This window comes from Neolamprologus multifasciatus, chromosome 9 (genome assembly GCF_963576455.1).
Source record: "Neolamprologus multifasciatus chromosome 9, fNeoMul1.2, whole genome shotgun sequence".
Lineage (NCBI taxonomy): Eukaryota > Metazoa > Chordata > Actinopteri > Cichliformes > Cichlidae > Neolamprologus > Neolamprologus multifasciatus.
Window position 1 is genome coordinate 15,623,444 of NC_140447.1, and position 24,228 is coordinate 15,647,671.

The 24,228-nt window shown below is 39.3% G+C and overlaps 1 protein-coding gene across 1 annotated transcript in view; it reads right to left on the bottom strand.

Moving 5' to 3' along the window:
- The window catches only part of myripb (myosin VIIA and Rab interacting protein b), a 123,299-nt gene extending 105,655 nt beyond the window's left edge, over nt 1-17,644 (bottom strand). Inside the window, exons 1-2 of the mRNA XM_085173508.1 lie at nt 17,246-17,644; nt 9,436-9,642 (exon numbers count right to left, since the gene is read on the bottom strand). Of these exons, the coding sequence (XP_085029634.1) occupies nt 9,436-9,545 (110 nt within the window). The 5' untranslated portion in view covers nt 9,546-9,642; nt 17,246-17,644. The remainder of the gene's footprint in view (nt 1-9,435; nt 9,643-17,245) is intronic.
- Between the last annotated feature and the right edge of the window lie 6,584 nt (nt 17,645-24,228).

Consider the following 24,228-nt stretch of genomic DNA (forward strand, 5'->3'; position numbering starts at 1 on the left):
CAATTACACCAAGACTAAAAAGGAGGGTGAATCACTCTGAAGCACAGTGGGCAACAACTTCACATATAATTAAGACTTACCCAAAGAGCACCATTTGCTTTGGTCAACGCACACAAAGGAGCTGGGATAAAGGAGAGCCTTTCAACTGGTGGGACAGACTTGCCACAGCTGCATTTGAAATGGATTGCATTTTTGGAGGTACAGTAATTGCCCTATCCATGCAAGGACTTGCCAGACACTTTAATGAAGTGGATCCTTCCCAACACCGAGAGAAAATTACCTGTAAGAGTCACCAGCGGCTGAAACTCCAGCCATTGCCTCGCTGTTGACAAAGCAACAATGGTGGATTGCTATCTATAATAATTTCCCAGTCTGTCTCCCTTGGGTGTGCTTGTGCTGTTTGTTAAGTAGATCCAAGCCCATGCTCCCCTGAGCTGCCTGCTGCTACATAATGAGCCTCTCCAGCTGGATGACCACTGAGTCGGTGGAGGCCAGGGGTTGAGCAGCTCACCCCCTCTAATTGAATCACACAGAAGCACACCCTCACCCCTCAGATGCAGTCCAGTGAGGTTGCAAACAGAAGCTATTACAGATTTATTTTCATATCATTTCAGCTCTGTAGTGTGGAACTCAGTTAAAGCTGGTAGCTGACAAAGTATTTGCCCCCTTTCCAATTTCTTATTTTTTACTTACATGTAACTTATATTTCACGAAGATAACACATTTCCAGCTTTTAGATGATTTCATAATCATAGATTGTTTGTTAAATCATAAATTAACTGTGATAAACTACATTTTGTGGAAAGTTGACTTTAATTTCACCAGCTACAACCAGACCTGATTATAGATCCTATCTGATGATGGTGGAATTGAACTCACAATCTTCTTGCTGTGCAAACCACTGCACCACCCTGCTGCCCTGCAGCTTTATCTAATATTAAAATTTGTGACAATATTAAACTGTGACAGCACTGCAGGATAAGCACAAGTATTAGTAATGACATTTTCAATAGCTTTGTTCTATTTAAGTTTCCCAGTAAGCCATTTAAATTTAAGTTAGCCATCCCAATTTTCATGAAGTTCAGCTTTTCTTTTCCTACTGTAATTCAAAAAAGTGCTTTGCTCTATAAAAACCAGCAAAGTTTAACAAGAGCAGTTGGAAGGAAGTGTCAGTTAAGCACCAGCAGCGCTAGCTCACACACAAGATAGAATCAAATATGACATTTAAGTTCTTGTTTGATTTTTCAGATTAAAGATCACAGCTGCACGGCTGGTTTATGGGTTACTAATGAAGGCCTCAGATGTCTTTAAACTTGGATTAGCACCCCACTGTTATATCCCAGCCAGTCAACTTACAGGTGAAGTCCATGTCTGCACATATTCATAACAAACGTGTGCACTGAATTCTTTCAGCAAATTCAATAAAAGATATTAAGTGTGTCTAACTTTAGTAAGTGTATCTAAAGTTGTATTAGAGTAGACAATGACTCAAATATGGATGTTTCTGCAAAGCAATGACAAAATATAAAACGCAGATACATCATGAGCATATGTATATTGTAAGAACCTGAAGTTAAATCACTTTTTCTCTTTGAGACATTTATGTGAAATCTTGTCATCATTAGCGTATGAATTCTTGAGTTCTGGTCAAATGACTTTCATGAGTTCACAGTGCCCTTTGACCACCAGATTTTAAATAGTTGATTGCCAAGCCCAAGTGAACGGCTGTTACAGAAGTAATGAAATTCCATCCAGGTGTTGAATATGACAAATACATGTCATCACACTACTGAAATTGAGCATATGTATACAGACCAACAGAATAGTAACTATCTAAACAAATTGAATTATACATTAATAATAAACATAGTTTTAAACACTCATTTAAAAATATTAAAGCAGTAAAGCCAGGAGACATCATACACTACCTGCAGTTTCCAACATTAAAACTTTAAATAATTTAAAGAACAGCACCGCTTGTCTCTAACTAAATTTATAGCTATCTGTGCCATTTCTTTAATGCATTTATTTTATCTGAGTGTGTATAAGACGGCAGGTAAAGTAAGTCAGGTGTTTCAAATATTTCTTATTATTCACCATTAGGGCTGTTCCTTATAACGATATATATCGATGACGATATAAAAACGTCTATCCTTTCATTTTACGTTGTCGTTTGTTTCGTGGTGTCGCAAAATAAACGTTTACAGCATTTTTTCATCGTTTTGATGGTCACTGTAGTGGCTATATTAATTTCTTAAAGTTCTCTCTTTCTTCTTATATTTAATATAACCACACTACGGACAGACAAGCGCCTGTTTTTATGCGTTGTCTTTAGCAACAAAGACGGTAAAACCACCGCGACCGCTTCTTTATTTTCTACATAATAGTGATGGGTCGTTCGCGAACGAAATGGCTCTTAGAGCCGGGTCTTTGAAGTGAACGACGCGAGCCGGCTCCTTATTGCGAGCCGTGAGGTTGTTTTTTTTGTTGTTTTTTTTTCCTTTCTCTCACCCTCTCTCTCGCCCTTTTTTCCGCTAAACTCCACATGCGCGGCCTGTACTTTGCGCTGGGCAGAGGGGGGAGGGGCGTTAGTTACACTGGCAGTAGCACAGGAACAGAGCCAGAGAGAAAGAGAGCGAGGGACAACAACGTCACATTAGAAAGGTATAGTAATCATCCACTATTTTCAGTTGCAGATGATAAAGGATTCAGAAATCATGCAGGCCCATATGACAGAGAATGTGCATCTTCTTTTTGTTTTCATATTTTAATTTATATTTAATTGTGTTGTGGTTTGCAGTGTTTTGTGTTGTTTCACTTTAAATTTGTAAAAGGAAAAAGCTAAAAATTTAAATAGTTAAAATTTGAAATGTGAATGTTGATTTTTGTATTATATGATTTATTTATTACATTTTATGCGGAGTGAATAAATAAAAGTATATTTACGGTGGCCCCTAGAGACAAAGCACAGACAAACTCCAAAACACGTACAAACTCCTAAGCATGTACAAACTCCAAAACGCGTAAAAACTCCAAAACACGTACAAACTCCAAAACGCGTACAAACTCCAAAACACGTACAAAGTCCAAAACACGTACAAAACACAACAGAAGTGCTCCAGGATGCTAGGGCGCAGTGTTGAGCTTTTGTTACCCAGTGGCTACACAAGCCAGGAAGTTTCAACAACCGGATTTGGTGTGTGGTAGTAACAGGTAAATGAACTTTTTTTTTTTAATTATTTGAATAAATATGAGTGCTTGTCTATAAATACACAAACAATACACACATGCTCTCAATTGTGTAATTTAAGTGATCTGGGTAGCTCTGTTTTGGAAGTTCAGTTAACGCTAGAAATGTGTTTTGGAGTTTGTACGTGCTTTTTGGAGTTTGTATAAGCTTTAGAGTTTGTACGTGCTTTGTCTCTAGGGGCCATATATAAACATATATAAATAAAACCACTTTTTTTTACATTAGTAATTCCTTTTCTGCATAATTTTATATTATTGTTAATGATTAAATAATTAAAGCAACAAAACAACCTGAAGAGCCGGTTCGGAGCCGAAAGAGCCGGCTCTTTTTAGTGAGCCGAGCCGAAAGAGCCGGATCTCTAAAAAGAGCCGGAAATCCCATCACTACTACATAAACCTTTCACAATAAAGCTCAAAATCCTGTTGAGACTTTTCAAAATAAACAGAATCACGTGAAAGAGTATGCAGAGTATCTACGGATGAGAAGCAAAAAAGAGCCGTCAGGTGCTAAAAAAATAAACCTTAGACTCAAACGTTAGAACAGGCTTTTCCCCGCAGCACACCGTGTAATAAATACTCGCAAAGAAAACGGCAGCCGTTACAACTTATGTCTAAAATATATAGTTTCATGCATCTGTTAAAACCAGTGTTGGGTAAGTTACTTTAAAATAGTAACTTAGTTACATTACTAGTTACTTCTCTCAAAAGTAACTCAGTTACTTCAAGTTACTTGTTACTTTCAAAGTAACTAGTTACTAGGGAAAGTAACTTTGGTTTTACTCAGAATTCTCTTGTTAATGTGTTGCTTCCACAACTTTGCCAGTCTTCTAGCTTGCTCACTTGCCACAAGTGCACTGTGCCACCTACCAATAGAAAGGAAAAGATAATGTGCATATTTCCACGAGAGAAATCCCATGCCTGGACCGTCATTGACCGCTGCCATGATTCTAGCCTATGTCACAGCGTCATGTGTACCTTTTACATCCAACACAAAAACTGCAGTCGTGATGCTTTGATTGTACTCAACTTACTGTACTGTAACTCGGAAATTCTGCCTTCTGAATAGGAAGATGTAGGTAACACCAGACTGCAGATGAGCTGCATACAGGGCTGGACGGGGACAAAAAAATCGGCCCGGGCATTTTGACTAGAGACTGGCCATTATAGGAAAAATCATAAAGCCTTTGAATGAAAACAAACGCTGTTGTGACAGTGATGTACACTGTTTTGATGGTATATATGCATCAGTCGTTTGTTGTAAGATTGAGATAATTATTTTTTAAAAGCTAGACATTTTAAATGAGAATAAGAAAGAAAAGTATTTCTTTGTGCCCACCTCTCCGTGTTAATGCCCTACCTGCCCCCCTGGCAAAACTTTGCTAGATCCGCACCTGCACAGTTACCAGCTGTCAACTACCTAAAAAGGATCCTGGGGTTATCTGTCTCTCAGAAACAGTTCATAACTTCCCTTCAACTCATTTATGTCACCTAAAAGGTAAACCTGTTTCTCCATCACCAGTTCAGCTCTGATGATTCAGTAAGGACATCTCCTGGTTTCATCTTCATGTTTCCCTCTCACCAGATAACCAAACCGATATCATGACCAGCAGCTTTTTTGCAGCTGTGGCTCCAGCAAACATCAGCTGATACTAGAAATTAATATTAAATCAATTCTAACAACAGCTGTTCAAGCTTAAAAGTGCTGCTGTTGTTTAGCGCGACATCGGCTGGTTTCCTCTTTCTGGCGCAAAGTGGGCGATAAACAAACAAGAGAGCCGATAAGCTGATCATTGATCAGTTTTCATGATTGAAGTAGAAACGGGAGAGGGAGGGGGGAGAATGAAAGAAGAAGAGGCAGCTGTGCAGCGTAAAGACAGAATAACTCCAGCTTTGTGTCTTTTTCATTGTAGCTGAATTACGGGACAAACTGTTCCTTTTCGCCTCAATAAGAAACGCGTAATATTTTCTCTGAATACCAGACGGGACGGTTGGCAACTCTAATAACTTATGAACAAAATAAAGTTCAACATCAGTAACATCATAGCACCCACCCAGCTGTATAGAAACTCCGTCATGCTAGCTAGTAGCAGTACGGAAAAAGTCAGAATAACGAAAATAAACTCCACCTAAACTTGGTTTATATCTGACCCAGATAGACTGCAGGTCACAACTTCTTACCTGAAGTTCAGTTCACACTTGGACCGGCGGCCGCCTCGGGTCTCTTTTCCTTCTGCGTCCCCTTTCCCTCATCCACCTGCTGCCTCCACCACTTGCCAATGTTACAGAATCTGTGGTGGAAGCTCCGCGATAGCCACCACACGAAGTAACGAGTAACGACCCTATCTAAATCCCAGTAACGACTAACGCGTTCCTGATTTTGGCATAATAACTAGTTACCGTGCTCGTTACCACAATAATAACGTAGTTACTGTAACGCGTTACTTAATAACGCGTTAGTCCCAACACTGGTTAAAACACTCGACTCCATCTACACGACGCCCAGCTGGAAACACTTCACGCAAGTCGAGCTGCCCGAGATTCACAGAATTTACAGAAAATGTTAATTTTTTGTGATTTATATCGTTGTCAGGACGATAAATGTCTTATATAGGGATATGAGATTTTGGTCATTTCACACAGCCCTATTCACCATGAGGGAAAATTAAATTCAGCATTAAAAGAGCCAGCTGAGCCTTAAACTGTCCTACGAAAGTTTACCAGCCTAATTTGAAGCTCTGCAGGGCTGCCTTCCTTCACAAATAAATAAATAATTACCATAAATCAATCTTAAAAGAGTTAGCCATGCATGGTTAAAAAAAGAAACCGCAGAGGGAGCCTGCTGTGAATGATACACAAATGGAGAGAGATTTATATTCCTATTCGTAACTGCGGAAAATTTTCCAGTGCAAATGAGAGGATAAGTTTCTTTCTTTTTCTTCCTTCCGTAACTTGACTGGCCGTGGTAGTGGTCAGGATGCAGATTTTTTTCTTTTGTTTGGATTTCTCTTTTTTCGGAACTGTATAAAGTCAAACTATGCAAGGACCACCACACAAATATTTTTTTATTTATTAGATGAAGGCAGAAAGAAAAAGCAAAACACAGTTCCCAAGAGAGAGATGGACCAAGAACACGTCCTTGTTCAGTAGCCGTGGGCAGTATTAAGAGAGTCTAAAGCATTTGAATGTGCAGGCTGATGAAGCTTGATGATGTTAGGGGTAATGTAAGCAGTGGTATTCAGTCTAAAAATTAAAGCACAGTTGTAGCATTTTTGCATTGTAATGAGATGGTCCACTTATCCAAGTCAAAGTAATCCCCCGTGACGCCATGAGGCTCATCTTGGTTTGGACTCGGATACTAAAAGTTCAAAAGAGATGAGACGCTGTGAACAGGCTTGGAACAGACAAGTTTTTAAGATGTGGGAAGGTCTATTGAAAGAAAACATTTGTTTTGGAGCTTTGCTGTTTACTACTCCAGTAAGATTTTGCCTAAAATGCAGTTATAAAATATAAGGTCAATGGGGTAGGGGGGTACCTCTGTATTTAATTACATGGATGACCATTTTGACAGCTGAAAACATGCAAATTTTTCTTTTTTGCAGATCTGTGTCACTGGATCAAATGTAGACTTTACTAAAACACTCCTTTAGATTTAAGAACTACAGCTCTCAATTTTCACACAATAATCTGATTATACACAAACTACTGGCAGGTGAAGTGAATCACATTCATCATCGCATTAGAAACCAATGATTTGCTGTGTCACACATCACCAACTTAAGCAAAGAAAAGAACACTCCCCAACAGCAGCAGTCTCGCCAGAACTCCAAAAAATGACAAATCAAAACAACCTTAATGTACAAATAGCACTACAGGCTACAATTCGTTTGAATTGGGCTGAAATACCCCTTAAATCTAGGTTTATCATGGGGGACAAATTTACATCAACTGTGACTTTGCGTCCTCTGGAAAAACATTTTTGTTTTTTATTTTTTATCTGCTTTGCTTTTTTTAAAGAATTGTTGCCTAATAAATATTGCCCTGTGATTACATCATCAATATTCTGCTCATCTCCTTGCTGTAAACAGCAGTAATAACAGCCTGAGAGTCATAATTTATTTCAGCTCATTCATGACAGACTGATGGGGGAATATTTTACAGCCTAGTAATTTGGGAATGCAGCATCATTGCTCTGAAACTAATTCTGGGAAACTAAGTAGAGTTTCGAGCAGCGCAAACCGAGGGCTGCATTCTGGTTTGTGAAGCAACTTTGTTTTGCTCCTCTGAGTACAGCTAAGATGTTTAGCGCTCCGAGTAAAGGAGCCTAATCACTTGTGGCATTCACTCAAGAACAATAAACCACTGAGGCTCACTGTTCAAGTCTGAAGAAAGACATCAAATTTCCACAACAAAATAGCTGAGGCAGTCAAAGGAGAATATTTGCGTTTCACAAATTATAGGGTTCAACTAAATTCCAGCTGAAACAGCTAAAAACAACTTTCTGGATTTTGTGGTGGCATTAGATACACTAGCAAACCTCCTCCTGTAGTTGCGATGAAACAACAACAATGAACCGAGCATATGTTTGATGGCCGGCCTCCTATTAATGTCTGTCACAGCCAAACTGAATCCACTCTTACTCCTCCCTGAGGGAGTGGAGGAAAGGAGCTGAAGGGATGGAAGCAGTCTAGCATTTGTTAATTAAGAAGATGTGACATGAGAGAAAGACCAGAGGGCCATAATAATGACCCTATCAGACCTGACAGCCTGTAAGCAGAAAACATGAAAGGAGTTACACACCACAGCAGAACTGAAAACTCAGTTACAAAATCTACTTTGCTACTTTACTTCATTTATAAACTCTGTATAAACTCTCATCAGAGAAATTGCTGTGATATGGATCTAATGGTGGAGGAGAAGCATGATGGAAAACACCTGATACAAACAAGGCTTCTGATGCCACAACTAAGCTAGATTTAATGCGGTAAAACATGACATTCGTCATTGTTTTACTGGGAAAAAAACTAGTGTGGTTGCGGTTTTGCTCCATCCTTTGCACGGCCTAAAGTCACATGTGACAGGTGTACTAGGAAGTAAGATGATTGGCATTTGAGAACTATGTTGAACTTACAGTTGGAATTTTCTGTGTCATGAAAACAGTACTTTTTAAAATCACTGTTGTAACTTATACTGAACACATAACCTGGTCCATCATCTGATGAAATCTCTGATTGGGTTGGGTGACGCTCACAGGGATCCTTTTGTGTGGAAGAAAAGCTATTTTACTGCTGCTTTATTTGACTGCTTTACTTTACAAAAGCCATGCCTAAGAGGCTTTCTATTGTAGCATAGCACACAGTTCAATTCACAGTCATTACAGTGGCCCGTTCAGTAATTGGTACATGCATTCATTTTTGAAACATTGGGTCTTTACCCAGAAAAGGAAAGCAGGTCATTCATTTCAATGCAAAATCTTAATTTCACCCAGATCAGCAGTTTTTAATCACTGGTCTCATTATTTAGGCTATACATCGTCACAGTCCGCAACATGTAGGCATAACTTTCTATGTACCTCATTTTAGCTTGCAGAGTATTGTAAACTTTATGTGGTAAAAGGTTTTCTGTCTAAATCAGATTAGCATCTCGATTTGATAAAGTGTCTAAAGTCGCACATTAATCCAAGGCCTAAAGAGCCTCTTTCCTTTCATTTCTGATGAAATGGATAACATATATACATAACCTTCCTAGAGTAAATGAGTTGTACAGACAAACTGTAGACCTGAAGAATGTGTACAAAGACACCCTTTTAAGGAGTAGACATTAGAACTATGTAATACATAGTCTCAACATATGTGGGCGTCTTTGTTGTCAAGTCTCCTGAATGTCCTTGAGAGTCAGGCGTATGTACCTGCTGTGCCTAGTCACTGTTGCCAAGCTGTTATTGCACCATTCAGAGATTTAGTTTTGCAGACAGTAAATGTAATTTTTATATACTTTGTAAACATTTTATTGCACAAGAAATATACTAGTAAAGAAGCAGGTTGCAGAAAGGAGATTTGGTAAGAACCAGCTGTAGACGCGAATGACATTGCCTTGCATCAGTTCCTGTCACATCGCCCTGTACTTGTCAAATGTGCTAAAAATACTCAAAATAAAAAATGGGCACTGAATATAAAATTCCAATCTCACCTCAGCCTGTCCTCCTCCTTTTTTCGCAGTTTCATGTCCCGCTGGACCACCTTCAAGACGTGCTCAGCCTCGCCGTCCGTCAGGCCTGACAGGTCCAGCTTTCGGCCCATTGTTCCTGCCCTCGCCACACCGAGCTGCTGCTGCTGCTAGTCAAAGAGGTGGAGAGGCACAGGAACCGCTGCTCCGGGGGCCGAGGCTGGGACAACCCTGGAACAAGACAAACGTTTTTTAAATAAATTCACTTTTATATGCTGTGTGAGTATGTCCGAGTGGATTTTAGTAATTTAACACTGAATGATGCTCATCTCACAGTGAAAATGACTCTGTAACTTTCCTTGTATGACTTGTGGATAACTTTTGAGTTACAGGTTGCTTTGCCTGCAGGATGAAAAGTGAATATCGAGTGTCTTGAAAGCATCCTCTTCACACATTCTGGGACCATTCAGAATATAAACTTAAGCTACATAAACTAGCACTGGAAGCAAAATATATATATTTTTGAACGTATGGGAACATTTAATGTCAAGCAAATGTATTCAAAATCTTCTAAAACCATTTGTATAGTTCCTGGATATTTCTAGACTATGAAACAATGTGATGTGCTATACTGCCATCCATGAATCCTGTCTAATACAGTAGCTGTGGAATTGATTATACCTTTTTTGGTTAAACATAAATAGAAATATAGAAGTCTATGTTGGCTAAGACTCTATTGATAAGCCAAGCATCTTCCTTGGAAGCTGCAAAACTGCAGTTCCTCTTCTCTCCACTTGAGGCTTTCACAGATTCCCATCTTAAACTGCCCATTTTCAGAGCTGAAGTAAACATGCTTAATAAAAATCTGGTCACTCTAGCTAATTTTTCCTTTCATACCATAATATTTTATATTATGATAATATAGAATATTTTATATTTACAAATAAAATGTAGAATTCACACATTTAAACAGCGTTAATGATTAAAGTTGTCATTTTTAGAAGCGGGTGCCCCTTTGACTGACAGTCGGATGCCAGAACAGGCGGCTGTAGTCGTCAGCCATCTGTTAAGTTTCGCCTCGGTTGATTGTAGTCACTGAACTGGCCCTCTTGACCATCTGAAGTATTTTTTTATGTCATTATCTGAAAAATAAAATGTCTTGCTATGTTTATTTTTACGAATGGTGCATGAACTGGCATATTAGTACATATGGTGAAGTAAAAATAGAACCACGGAGACATGATGGGGGTTGACTTTAAAAAACAACAACAAAAAAACAAGACCAAAACAGTAATGACAGCACAGAAAGAGAAGCGAAGACAGATGAGGAGATGGACAGGAGGAGAACATTAACAACAGAGCCTAAACAAGATGGGTGAGCACTGCCAGTGAAGAGAGCTATGATGAGAGCTATGACTCAGAAGACCAGACAATTATGTCCATTCTATTATTGGACCAATAGCTTTATTGACAGCGCATCTCCCTTTCAGTCCTGCTTCTTACTCATTCCTCCAGTCACTTCAGGACCTGGCTCACCCCAACACACTGTTAAACTTTTTGAAAATAAAACTGAGCCAGTCATACTTGGTTTATGTATAATAGTCTCAGTTTAAGTTTGTTAATAGGTTTGTAACGTTTAATTGTAATCTACCTGATCCCAAAAGACAAATGTGAACATACACAATTGACAAATTGAATTTTCACATTATCAGCACGGTGGCCCCAAAAAATAAATAAACCCCAGTAAAATCTCTGTCTCAAAATTCTATTATCATACAGAGTAAGCACACTGTCACATTACCACTGCTTTTCATTCAGCCACTGTAAAGAAAGACCTCTGTAAAGGCTTTCCAGTCTATCAGAATCACACTTCTTTTTCCACTCAAGATATTAAAATACACACTTAGTCACACTTAGAGTTACACGTGCCAGCAGGTGCCTAAAAGTATGAATGGTACTCATCATATGGCTGGCATTCACTTATGTTTTTCTGGGAGGTGAAACAAAACAAAAAATCTCTAGAAAGGATGTTTTGGGTTGTTGTTTTTTTTTTTACCTGCATTTGTCTTCTTTCTCTGATTTTAAAACTTTAACCACAGACTGTATATGAAAGATGGAAAAGTAAAGCCCAGTCTGAACCACCTTAAACCTGCAATCTTTCTATTCACCAGCAGGGGGTGACTGCTTGGCTGCTAAAAAGAAAAAATCAGACTAAACTGAAGTCTATCAGAAAAATTACGCTGCTTTTCTATTGACTTAATTCCCACTTCTGCATTTTTCTCCACGTGAATTTGTGGTCTCAATAACTTTGAAATAGTCTTCAGTACAACATAATGATTGTTACAGAAGAGAAAAATCACCACTGAGTGATGTCACAATAAAATGATATATACACTATAGTTCTTACCCTACTTGACTTTACTACTTGATCAGAGCAGTAACAAATACTGAAACACTGTTTCAACAGAAAACATAGCATATTTCCCAATAATGAGGTTACTGCTGTGCCAAGTGTCTTACTAACTTTGCATTTCTTCACATCTAGTTGAGAAATTCGGCAAAAACGCACTTTCTCACCTGAAAACTAATTATGCTGATCTCAATTCTGCATTAAACCATGTTTACTGCTTAAATTAGCAGCTGGAATATCAATCTATAATCTATGGAACAAATTACAGCAGCAGCAGTGGCTTATTAGGACAAGTTATTTTTCTTGCATCCATGTTACTTTTGATGTATAGAGGAGATGAATACACTATGATTATATGGCTATTAGTGTATAGCCACAAAGGAAGGCAATTATTAGGCCTTCTTTTTATAGTGAGTGGTGTCAAGGACAGGGATGAAGCAGCATTTATGCGTGAGAGTGTCTGCATCTGAAGCTTAGTGACGCATATACTTGATGGCTGCAAACACACATTCAGTTCACTATTACTTTCACTGATAATTTCCAACAACATGCAATTCATGCATGCACACAAACACGTGCATATTATGTCTCAAATTTAGGCTTCCCCCACGGAGCAGAGTCACTAATCTGCAGCATCACTAACAAACCAAAGTCAATACCACAGGTGTGGTGCACACAGATGAAAAGACAAAACGAAAAACCTGCATTCACCAACACAAAACTGTCTTAGTGGTTCAAAGGTCCACAATCCGTTCAGTGTTCTCAGTGAAGATGGAATACTGAACTGAATAAACATGATGCGCATGTTTTTACTTCTTAAGATAAGATGAGATACCTTTATTAGTCCCACAAGGGGAAATTTCTGAGGTTAAAGCTGCCTTTAAACTAATAGCGATCACACTATGTAGTACCAAACATCTAACACTTCATCTGCAGAAATCAGAGGTCCTCTTTCATATAGACTTAATTGAATACAGTCACTATAATGGCATGATTCATAATAAGCACATTATCATAAATACAGCAGATCCAACTCTACAGGCACACTAAAACAGTAGCTTGTTAGTTATAGAGTAGTTACCCATAACCCAAACCTGGTTTGAATACCAGCAAATACCATATTGTATCAAATAATACTAAAAACGTGCAATTTAGACAAAAATTGCAATTATTAGGATAAAAGTAAGGCAATTTTCTTTTATTCCTTTCCTCCAGTTTAATTTGTTTTTGCAACCAAAGCCGCCAAGCCCTGCTGACTTCACATGAAACACAGGTTTAAGGTAGCTCAACACTGGCTTCAGCCAATCCTTTAAGCTATAGTCACACGGGCCTACTGGCAGTCCTGAGAGACTGGTGGTTATTCCATGCTAACTGCCAGTTGCTTGGAAAAAATGTATATTCCCCAGCTGATTAGTGAGTAGTTGCATGTGGTTGGTTGATGTCGATGGCGGAAATTAGTCAGAAACAGGTGACTAACGCTGCAGCACTGAAAACATCCTTGCTTTACACATTACACAGAGAAGTAATATTTTGTTACACTGCTATGACGATGAGGCATTTGACAGCTCTACCTCCCAGTTAAATTTACTAACCTCTTTTCAACCTCACAGTCTGTCTGCCTGATAGTATGACACTGATGTGTGGATTTATTAAATTAAAGTCAGATAAAACAGAAACTCTTATCATGAATTCAGACAAGCTGCATCCAAACATTAAGTTTCCCCTTGGTCCCTTATCTGTCCAGGTAAAATCCGCTGTTAGAAACCTGGGTGTGTTATTTGATTGAGAAACATATACATTTTATCTGTAAAATACATAATTTGAGCCAAAATAATACAATTACCTAATACACAACAGACAGTCAGGTGACTAGAAAAAATACATAGTTTAGTAAAGGTAATTTATGAATGATAGCATCTTTCTGTGTTTGAAACCATTAAAGACATTGTAAAACTTTATTATAAAAATATTGAATATTGATGTTATACCATAACTGCATCCACTCTGAGGCCTCTCTTTCTGTTCAAAGTCACAAAAATACAGGATTTGTTACTAGTGTCACATTTGGACTGACACAACAATGGGGTGCACCAGTGTAATATTGTCCGTTTACTAGAGCAAACATGTTCAGGCTGACACTCTGAGGGCACCGGGAATCACTTCAGACAGAAAATAGGTCACACTGATGCATCTCTCAGGAGAACAGAATACAACCCCTCCATTTTCCTGCATTTTCACCAAGACACACCATCTGCATCAATCATTTCTTTAAGAAAACTGCACACACGCAGATGCTAGATCATCCTAAATAAACTGGAGCATGCAGAAAAACGACTCATCCTGCACCGTGCTGCAAAGCACTTGGCTCTGCTGCTGCTGTCTGTCACCTCGGAGAGTCAGCAGAGGAGGGGCGAGCTGAGGACAAGGCCCTGCTGGAGCGCTAAAAGGGCAGGTGCAGCCAAGCGCTAAATGAACTGCTTGTTTTAGACACTCTCCATTGCATCAGCTTTTTGTGACAGCTTGAGGTAAGTGCATTGAGGATGACTTCATTGAAATTACTTTTTGGACAGAAGGTAAATGCAGCGGACTGACTTTGCAGATCAGTCAGTTTGTGTGTGTGATGCAGCTTTGAATGGGAATGTGAGCTGGAAATTGTCTTATACTGTGCTTGAAACTTTAGAGTGACAGCTCACTGTTTTCTCAGTGTATAACTTTGGTCATTTGTCTTCTTACAGCCACGTGCGAGCAGAAACAGACGTGTTCAAGGTGTTTTTGCTACCTGGGATATGACCACTATCTGTCAAGATGACATCAAGAGTTGCCAAGAGAGAGAAAAGAGAAGCAATAAAAACTGTGGCACCAGATTTAGTTTAGGACAGATACAGTGAATCCTGCATGTCAAAACAACATTTTAAACAGCTCCACATGACCAGATCTGCCATTAGAGATGAATTTGTGAGAATATCGATTCAACCTAAAATCTACAATGGAAAGAGAAGCGTGTAAGGCAACGGCAGAATTGGTATTAGAAACACCTGGAGAAAAAAATGCATATAACTCAGTACATATGAGCCATTATGGTGCTAAATTCAAACAATTAAGTTGTTACTTGTGTTGCATGAGTTCTTCAATTATCTGAATGATGGGGGGAAAGGAAGAAATCATCAAATGTGCACTTTTCCTGAGCCTTTGTGCTACAATCAGATGATTTCAGTTAATTTGCAGGGAAGATAAAAATAGTAGAGCAGTCTACAACTTTTGAGGAGTGGAAAGATAAAAACTGCTTCCATTTTTACTGCACTAAAAGGGAACATTGACTCTTTGCAATCATCAGCAAGGGAACTTTAAAACAAAGCTACTAGTGAAGAACTTGCAATGCAATGGCAAACCCAGAGAGGCAACCATGATAAACAGTCAGGCTTGTAGTACTGTAGCCTCAGTTTCTACAATAGCATCACCAACGCTGTAGTAAGTTTTACCTCAGAACCCGTACATTTAAAAGAGTGTACGTGTCCTCATTTGGATAGGGATTTGTGTCTGTGTGTGGGCATCTAGCCTCAGCCTTTTATTGTTAACTGGTAATTGTGAGACAATGCATCTCGGGCCATGTTGCAGAGTAACACAAAAGTAATTGGACAGGAACTGCTTTCTTTGTGAAGTAAATCATTAACGTAATGTTGTAAAAACTAACAAACTTAGTCTACTGCATTACACAACTGGGTATAGTATCAATCTTCAATGCCAATAAAATGCCATCACTTTTTATATTAAAACATGACTCTTCACAAACAAAACAAACCTCCTTTGGGGAGAGATGATCTGTGATATAATGATAGGATGGCATAAATGCAATAATTTGACACAAAGGAAATGCAGTATATAAACCACAGACAAGAGGGTAATTAAGATTAAGGACGTTAGCTGGTTCAGCAACGACTCACCCCACATTAACACTAAATGCCACTTTGGGAGCAGCGAATGCAGCAACACTGACAAAAAGCAATATTAACTACATCATATTTGACCATTCTATCATTTTTCTACTATTTCCATTGTTGCCATTTATAAACTCTATCTATGCCAAAGTAGATAAACTAGGAAAATTAAAGCTGTGTAAATTCAATTAACCTGCTTCAGTCCCCCGGTCCTGGTACAACGCATGCTGGCTCACTGTCACGGGAATATTTGAATTTTATTTTACTGGTAACTTCTGTGATTTTACTGCTGCTTAAAAAACCATCTTGTTTCTACTTTCTATGAACATAATCAACCAAAATAAAAGGAAAGAGAAGGCTTAAAAAGCATGGCCTGTTTTCCCACAGCTCAGCTGGTCCAAAGCAGCCATGCATGGTCAATATGGCACCAAATGTTAACTCTGCCAAAGAATTTTCTAACATCAAGACCGTGGGAGCATTAAAATCTCCACTGAGCTCTCGATCACTCGTCTCTGTTTGACATCTACCTGCTGTGTCACATCTATCACTAACAGGCCAATTACCACTTTATGCAGAGCAAGACAAGAGGCTGCGGAGACCAGACCGTGAAGACACACAACACAAGGCATTAACCTGAAGTGAAGTGTTAAAATAAAAACAGGTGCTGATTAAATCTGCCTGGGTAATTGTGGATGTGACTAAGTGTTGAGAACTGCTGTAACATGAGCACTAAGTGTGATTTTTTGCTGGGTGATCTTCATTTTTCTTTGAATGAACGCCTCAGAATAGCAGACTCATTCATTAAATATTTGGGGGAGTGTCGCCCAAGTGACCCAGGTGTCCCCAAATGTTACTTTCAACAGGTGACGATCAGCACCACAACAACAACAAAGCAACACAAACAGCTGCACTGAAAAACAGCTCCCTGTACCTGCACACCAAACTCAGAGTAGCAGCCAAGTAAGGATTTTTCCAGCTTACATTCCTGGGGATTAAAGTTTTTTTCCTTCTTGCAGTGGCTCAGACTCAAAAATGTGACTTTAGTTGTTTTTTGATGGCTTACTCTGATTAATCCGAAGCGTCTTAGTTTCTCAATTTAAAGAGATGAGTCACGCCGTGCGTTGCCTGGACGTGCTTTTAGTTTCCAGCACTTGTGATGATGCAAATTCACCTGCACCTCGCAGGCTAAAAATACCGCATTTTTCCCCCTCATTTAAAACCAGCACCTATACTCATCTCACTCGGGCTGCCACGTTAGCTGCGATCGCATGATGACATCTGTGCAACAAAGATCTCCTGTAGCTCTCGCACGAGCAGCTGGGCTGGCAGCATTTTCATACTGAGGTATGCAAGAATCGCCGAGCCGTTAAATCGTGCATCTCAAAATCAGGCACCTGACCGAGGCTCCTGCCTCTTACGCCTGCTCATTATAACGGCCTAACGTTCACCTCTTCGCCTATTCGGTGAGCCAGTGTGGAGAATCACTTACACGGGATCAGTGGGAGCCGAATGACCGCCAGTCACAGTCTCTTTCACGTTATTCCAGATAATGAGAGAAAGACGCGGAGGGGATGCGCCTCTGCAAGTGTAAACTTCCGCGACACCTGTCCGTCTCCCAGATACTTTTCCTCTCCTGCCCCTCGGTTAGTCAGCTTATTGTGTTTCCACCCCCCATCACCACCACCACCCCCAAAGCAGCGGACGTAGGAACCGCTGAATGGGCGATCACGAGGTTTGTATTACACGGAGGAAGAAGGAGGAGGGAGGGGAGGACGCACTGCGAGGGAGGTAAGGGATTGGCACCCAAACTTTGATTCTTCCCTGGTGGCGCACAGCGTGAACTCATATTTAGGGATGACATTTTCGAGGTTGGAGAGAAACTAGTTGGGGCTGTTTCCGCGCTTTGCTGACGCAATATCACATTTCATTTTTCTGCAGGCACCTGGGCATCCCGAGCTCCAGTGTTGGCACTGATGCTCATGCATGGGGAGAGTTGGGGGAGGAGGCGGGGAGGAGGCGCTGTGTTGGCTGACTGCTTCATTCACAAAGCTATTCACTGTGCAATTAACCAAAGAGAGGGTGAGGCAGCTCGTCCCAAGTCTCTGTCGGATGGATCAAATCGTTAGATGACTTCACTCTTGCAATGGTCTGGCTTAATTAACTTTCACATAAGTTACGTAATGCACTAATTAATTAATTTTAAAACCCATTTCAAGAAAAGATTTGAATATAAATTGTTTTTCATAAACAGATGGACTTTAGAAAATCATTCCAATTCCTGCGTATCCATTATTAGTCCTGCCTTGTGCTCTGCCAAAGCACCAGAGCACTAAAACCTGGCTGCTTGTTCTCTGTATTAGTGCTCTGTCTTAAGAAATGCTGACACTAGTGCCTCACAAAAACAATTTCTGGGCTGTTGCCCTACATGCTTTTTTGCAAAATAAAGAGCTCACCTAACTTTGCAATTACGGGCTACTTCGCCTGTATTATAAATCAAGCCGTGCTGATGCTTACTTTATTCTAAGTGTAATTAAAGATGCTGGATTTGCAGCAGATGTTGCCAGGGCAATTTTTCAAAGTCATATTTTATTGCACATACTAAACCCTGTTTTCACTTATTAGATATGTATGGAAAAATGGAGGCCCCACCGTTGATCTGCAGGCATAGAGTACTGTTCAAAAGTTTTGAGCCACCCTTCTTCATATTTTGCAAGGAAAAGGGGAAATAGAGGTAGTCATTTATTAAAACATGTGCAATTATTGATGGAGATACACAATATAAGTTTTTGTTTGTTTTTTAAGAGTTGTGCAATTCTGACAAGCTTGAACGTCAATGTTCATTCATTCTCCAACACACCCTGAACTCTATTAAGGAGGCTTTCTTGTAATTTCTTTAAGTAGGCCCTTTAACACTTAGATACACTTATTAGTCAAATATCCTTTAAGTAGTTCTCCAGGTTTCTTGAGGAAAATGTAAAGTTCCTCTCTGGATATTGGCTGCCTTTTGTTCAGTTCTTTGCTAAGATGATCCCACTCTGCTCTAATAACGTTGAGACCAATCCATGACTGATAGTGCTTTTTGTGTTCAGGTATGCTTTTACTGCATTGGCACTGTGTTTGGAATCATTGTCATCCTGAAAGGGAAGCTGTTTTCCAATCAGACGCATTCCAGTGTTGCATTGTGGATCAAAATCTGATAGTACTTTTCTGTGTTCAGAATTCCTCAATTCTGACATGATCGTCAACATCACTGGCTGAAATACTATTGTTACGTTGATACTAATTAGGTTTATTGACACCAAATCAGCCCCAAACTATGAAAGAGTTTTACAGATGGCTGTAGACACTCACTGTTGCATCCTTCTCCTGGCCTCCTCCGTACCTCTGTACATATTGATGAAAATTTGAACCAGAAATTTCACATTTGGATTCATCACTAATAAAACCTGTTACCACTGATAATTAGTCCAGTGCTTGAGTAATCTGGGATATTGCAGCCTTGGCTTCTTGACTTTTTGATAGCCACCATTCCACTAAGAGCATTTCACCTTTCAACTGAAAGTCCAGAGCATCTCTCAAGTCCTTTGTCTGCTCTTTGATGGATGTCCTTTTTTTATTTCTTAAGGACATGACTATCAAATACGGTTTTACTGCTGTAGACAGTTTTCAGGCCTTCCACTTCTTATTTTGTCTTTCACAAGTCCAATTTGCTTAAATGTTTTAAGGATACACTGAACACAATGCTAAGATATGCCAAGTTTTTGTCAAGGTTTTTGGGCATGACCTTGTTGGCACGAAAAATTATCCCTGTCAGATTGTGTTAACATCAGAATTTCCCTTGATCTAACCAAAGAATTGGGAGAAACTTATGTGTTTTTAGTAGCAACCGGCTACTAGTTACAAAGTTCTTGAAGGTTTTTGCTAAGTTGTCTGTTACATGTAGAGACGACACTGGTTCAGTCCTTGAGTTAGGTGCATTGTTGATGCTTGAATGATTCATAGGTCAGTGTTAAGTGGCTTAACAAGCAAAAACAAAAACTGGTGAAAATGGTGAGGTACAAGAGCTCGACTGAGCGTGAGTGAAAAAGCAGCCAATGTCCAAAGAAGGACTGGAAAAACCTTGAGAAATCCTGGAGAACTATTCCTCAAGACTTGCTGCAGTGGCAAGTCTCTCTTTAATTATACTTATTCAGACTTTAAAATGGGTTGTGAATGTCAAAGTGTTATGTTTTTTGCATATTCAAATGCAACTAAAGACCTAAACTGGACCCAAAGACGCAAACTGGAAATGTGTGTAATTAATTATTCTAATTAGAACCTCAATAATTTTTAAAAGATCATTTCCAGGCTAAAAATAAGCCAGACGTTCCAGCTCTAAGGCTGTGATAGTATGGCGATGCATTAGTCCACATGGCATCTGCAAAAGCTTAATTAACACTAAACACTATATACAGATGTTGTACAGATAATGTCTTTTGCAGAGAAAGTCTTTTGGTGTGTTGCGACTAGAAATGTTGAGGAGCTGAGACCCAATTAAAAGCAAGAATGTGTGTTATTTTTATAACAGCAGCTACTGTTCTCCTCACCTCAGCTCACAAATGCTCACAGATGATGCTAAAAAAAAAAAAGAGTAAAATAGAAACATGCTGCAGCTTTTTTGAAATGGGTTGTTGGCATTAAATTACTTCTGACCTTAAACTGGAAATATCATTAATGTCAGTTATTCTTTTGTTACCTTCAAACTTATTACTTACCTTCTGTTTTGAAATAGATAATACTGCAGTTAAAATTATAGTAAACAATACATCATTAAACCATATAAAGTGCATCACTGCAAAACCCCGGTGTATAAATAAATGGACTTTGCAATTATTTCTAGATGGTCACGGTTGGGGATTATTCATTTTGCTTCTTTAACTAGAGTGAATGTGACTGCATGCCTGATATTCAGCGGTTCACTTGAAACCAAGCGTGCTTGTTATGGTTCAGTGCTTATTGCTTGGAGATTGCTTTAAATAACTTGTCTGGCTTGTTAAACTGTGGTTTTACTTGCTTTGTCTGCAAGCTTTAATTACACCACGGGAAGCAAACATGTCTAACAAATATATTGAAACGTTCTACCTGTGGACTATTATAACAAAGGTGAGGTAGGGGGTGCTAAATTGACCGTGTGTACAAGTTCAGCAGGATGGCCAATTCTCTGCATAACATAAACTGCAATTATCTTGTAATGGGGATGCAAGAGTCAGTTAGTATGCATATCACAGGGATTAAACTAAACTGAAAGCAGTCAAGGAAGGAGAATGAAGCATGGAGACTCCCAGTACTATTCCAGTCTGGTATTGTGGGTCACTTAGTATGGAGCTCCAGTGTGAAGCTGAGGGTCATTCTAAGTTTTCACGTGCAAAATCCTCTGGTCGTGAGTGCATGTAAAAAGCTTATTAAAAGCTTTACACTTTGGTAATTCTAATGTGCATGCTTCATGTTTTGCTGCTGAATCACTCTCCATATGACCCCGCATTTACCTCAAATCTGAGGTGAGCAAAGTCGGTGAGCCTGGGGTGTTTTAGATTGTTAAAATGTCCTGTTGAGAGCTGCCATAAGCTCATCATGTTCACAAGTGGGAACTGTGGGAATGTTCGTGCAGTCATCTTCTACAGGAGTTGTGTGAATGTGCAGTCAAACAGGTAAAGCCTGCTGAGGAGTTATGGCTGAAGTGGAGCGACGGGGACGGCAAAGCACACCCCCCTTCTATCCATGTCACATGCTGAAGTTACAGCGTTCATGTGTGCACAAACGCAGCTGTGTGTGGGCATTATTTGCTGTGACAGTCATTGTCTTTATGTGTTTGGAAGCAGATTATAGCTCCACATTCTCAGCGATGGCATTTCAGGTTATTGTCCTCTGAGGGCTTCGCTGCACTGTATATGATCTCGTCCGTTGGCAAATGTCACCCTTCAAAACCATATAAATGGTCTGTGAATCACAATCCCATTTTTAGCAGGCAGAGCGAGTTGATCCAAGACTGTTTTGTCAGGGAAACTCGTAACTTTTTTGGGGGTGGAAAACACAACAATTTGTACTATAAGTGGAAGTTTACAGGCACAAAACACTTACCATTGTGAATCCTACCCACTAGGGAAAAAATAACAGGGTGTTAACCATCTTCAGCCACCAGGGGGCCTTCAAAATGTAACCTCACTCAAGTTATTACTATAATAATATAATAGCATAGTTTACGAAGACACAAACCACTATGTTTTTTTGAACAGGTCATTTAAAAAAACATGTTTTTCACATACAAAAGCTTCACAGATTCAGAGGTGGTGATGTTCTCGAAACAACAACCCCATGAGTGATTTAGTGGCACTACACAAATCCCTAAGATTAGCATCTTCTGTGATTCTCATCCAAACATTATTATTTTTACTGCTTATCCATTTAGATAAGTGTAAGTAATAACAGTAGTAAAAAGAATATGATTTATAAATTCATGTCTTTATTTGATTTATCTGTCTGCTGTTGGGCCTTTATACCCAGTGATGCACAAACAAGAGTTACATCATTCAACTGCAGAAAACCACAATACAATATAAATACAAAACTACAATAAACACACAGCTCAAAAAAAGATATGCACACAATTACCTCCAAAATGAATAATTGTGAAATATTTAATAAAATTTATCAAAATGACTGCAGCTTTACTTTACATTTAAACCAACCTTTGGCCTCTATTTAAAAAGAGTTAATAGACGTAAAAGAAGGAATCAATTTCATTTCTGTTGGAAGTTTATTTCATAGATGAAAAGCCTTTATGGAGAATGTCCGAATTTAGATCTGCAATGTAGTATTTTACATTCTGCACAATTTCACATGTACTCGGTAAAAAACGCGGTGACGTCTGTGCATCCATGTAGGCAACAGGTGAGTGAGATGTACTTACATAAGAGGAAACTGCTTTTGCACCTGCGACAGTCACTAGTCAGGATATCCTCAGTGATCCATATATTGACCTAAGCCTGTCTCTGTGTCCTCCGGGTAACAGAGGAAATATCCTGCTCCTGTTGACTTTACTCTTTGAATTAGTTTTACCTGGGGAAGCTTTTCCATTTGGGACCACTCGTACAGTACATTACTCTCGATGCTTGCCACCAAACATGGTGGTTTCTTCTTCCACGAGACATTTCAGAGGTCATTTAGAAGCTGAACAGAAAGGCAGCCTCACAATTACTTTGATGGGAGATTGCTTAAATAATCCACTTTCCTCCAATGTAACTGTTCTGGAAGATCAGAATATCTGTAAGTTCCAAAATTGTGCTTTAATCTGGCTGCTCACTCAAGAGCAGGACCTTTGCAAAGCAATGTTGAATGAATGTGCACTTTATGTTTGCATAAAAATGGAGAGCATGACTTTGCAGGAGAATATCTCTTGAGTAGGAGATCAGCAAGATGTTGCACACCAGCAAGTAAGATGCTTCTCAATCTCAGGAATATAATTCTTCAAAGCATGTAGGGGCTGTAATTGCTTCATGTATCTACGTAAGTGTTAAAGGCCTAAAATACTACAAACCTCAGAGTAGTGGATCAAAGCTCCTGTTTAATCCCCATTATATTTTGTGTGTTAAACCCTCTGCAGTCTAGCTCCTAAAAGGAACAAAATATTTGCCTCCTCTCGATGCTTTCGCTCACTTTACTTCCTTTCCAACATATAGTGTCTTGCGTTAGTCAGTGACGAGGTGGAGGTGAAGCCTCTGCCTACTCAGCATGACTAATTGCCCATAAGTGGCCATTTCAGTGCTGGAAACAAAGCATCGCAAACAGCAAACAAACACTGTGAGTCACTCTGTGCATTGTGGTTATGCACTGTGTGGATTAATGGAAGAAAATGTATTTAATCTTGTAAAGAACAGACAAAAAGTGAGCTTTTTTTAACGTTTGATATCTTGACAGCTGATAAACAGATAAATGGATTTGGCATTTTTGTGGTTGATGAATACTTTTTCTTTTTTGTTAGAATTCCCCGGAGTGACGGAAGGGAGTCATTTCCCCTGTTACAGCTAATAAAGCACTAATTGCCCTCTGGGTTGGGACGTGAGTTATGAGCAGGAGCTGAGGTAAATCACTTTTATAATGGAAAACAACAGCCTTCCCTTCTGGTTACACTATATACAACTCAACCAGTTAGAAAGTTAGCAGTAAAATTCCTTCAGAAGAGATACTCAATGAGGCTGATTTTGAAGACAGGTTAGCAGAAATGCAACGGAACTGAGCTCAGAAGGTTGGCATGGCAAAATTATTTATATTTTAAGACGCCCCCTTTAGCCTCCACTAACCCCAGACTAATTCTTTTTCCTTCTACTGTTTAGAAACCACAACATATTGACAGTCTGGTCAGTCCGCTCACAGACTCTATTAGTCACACAGCACAGAAGCCTGCTAACTCCCCTCCTTTCCTGTGTTTATTTCACA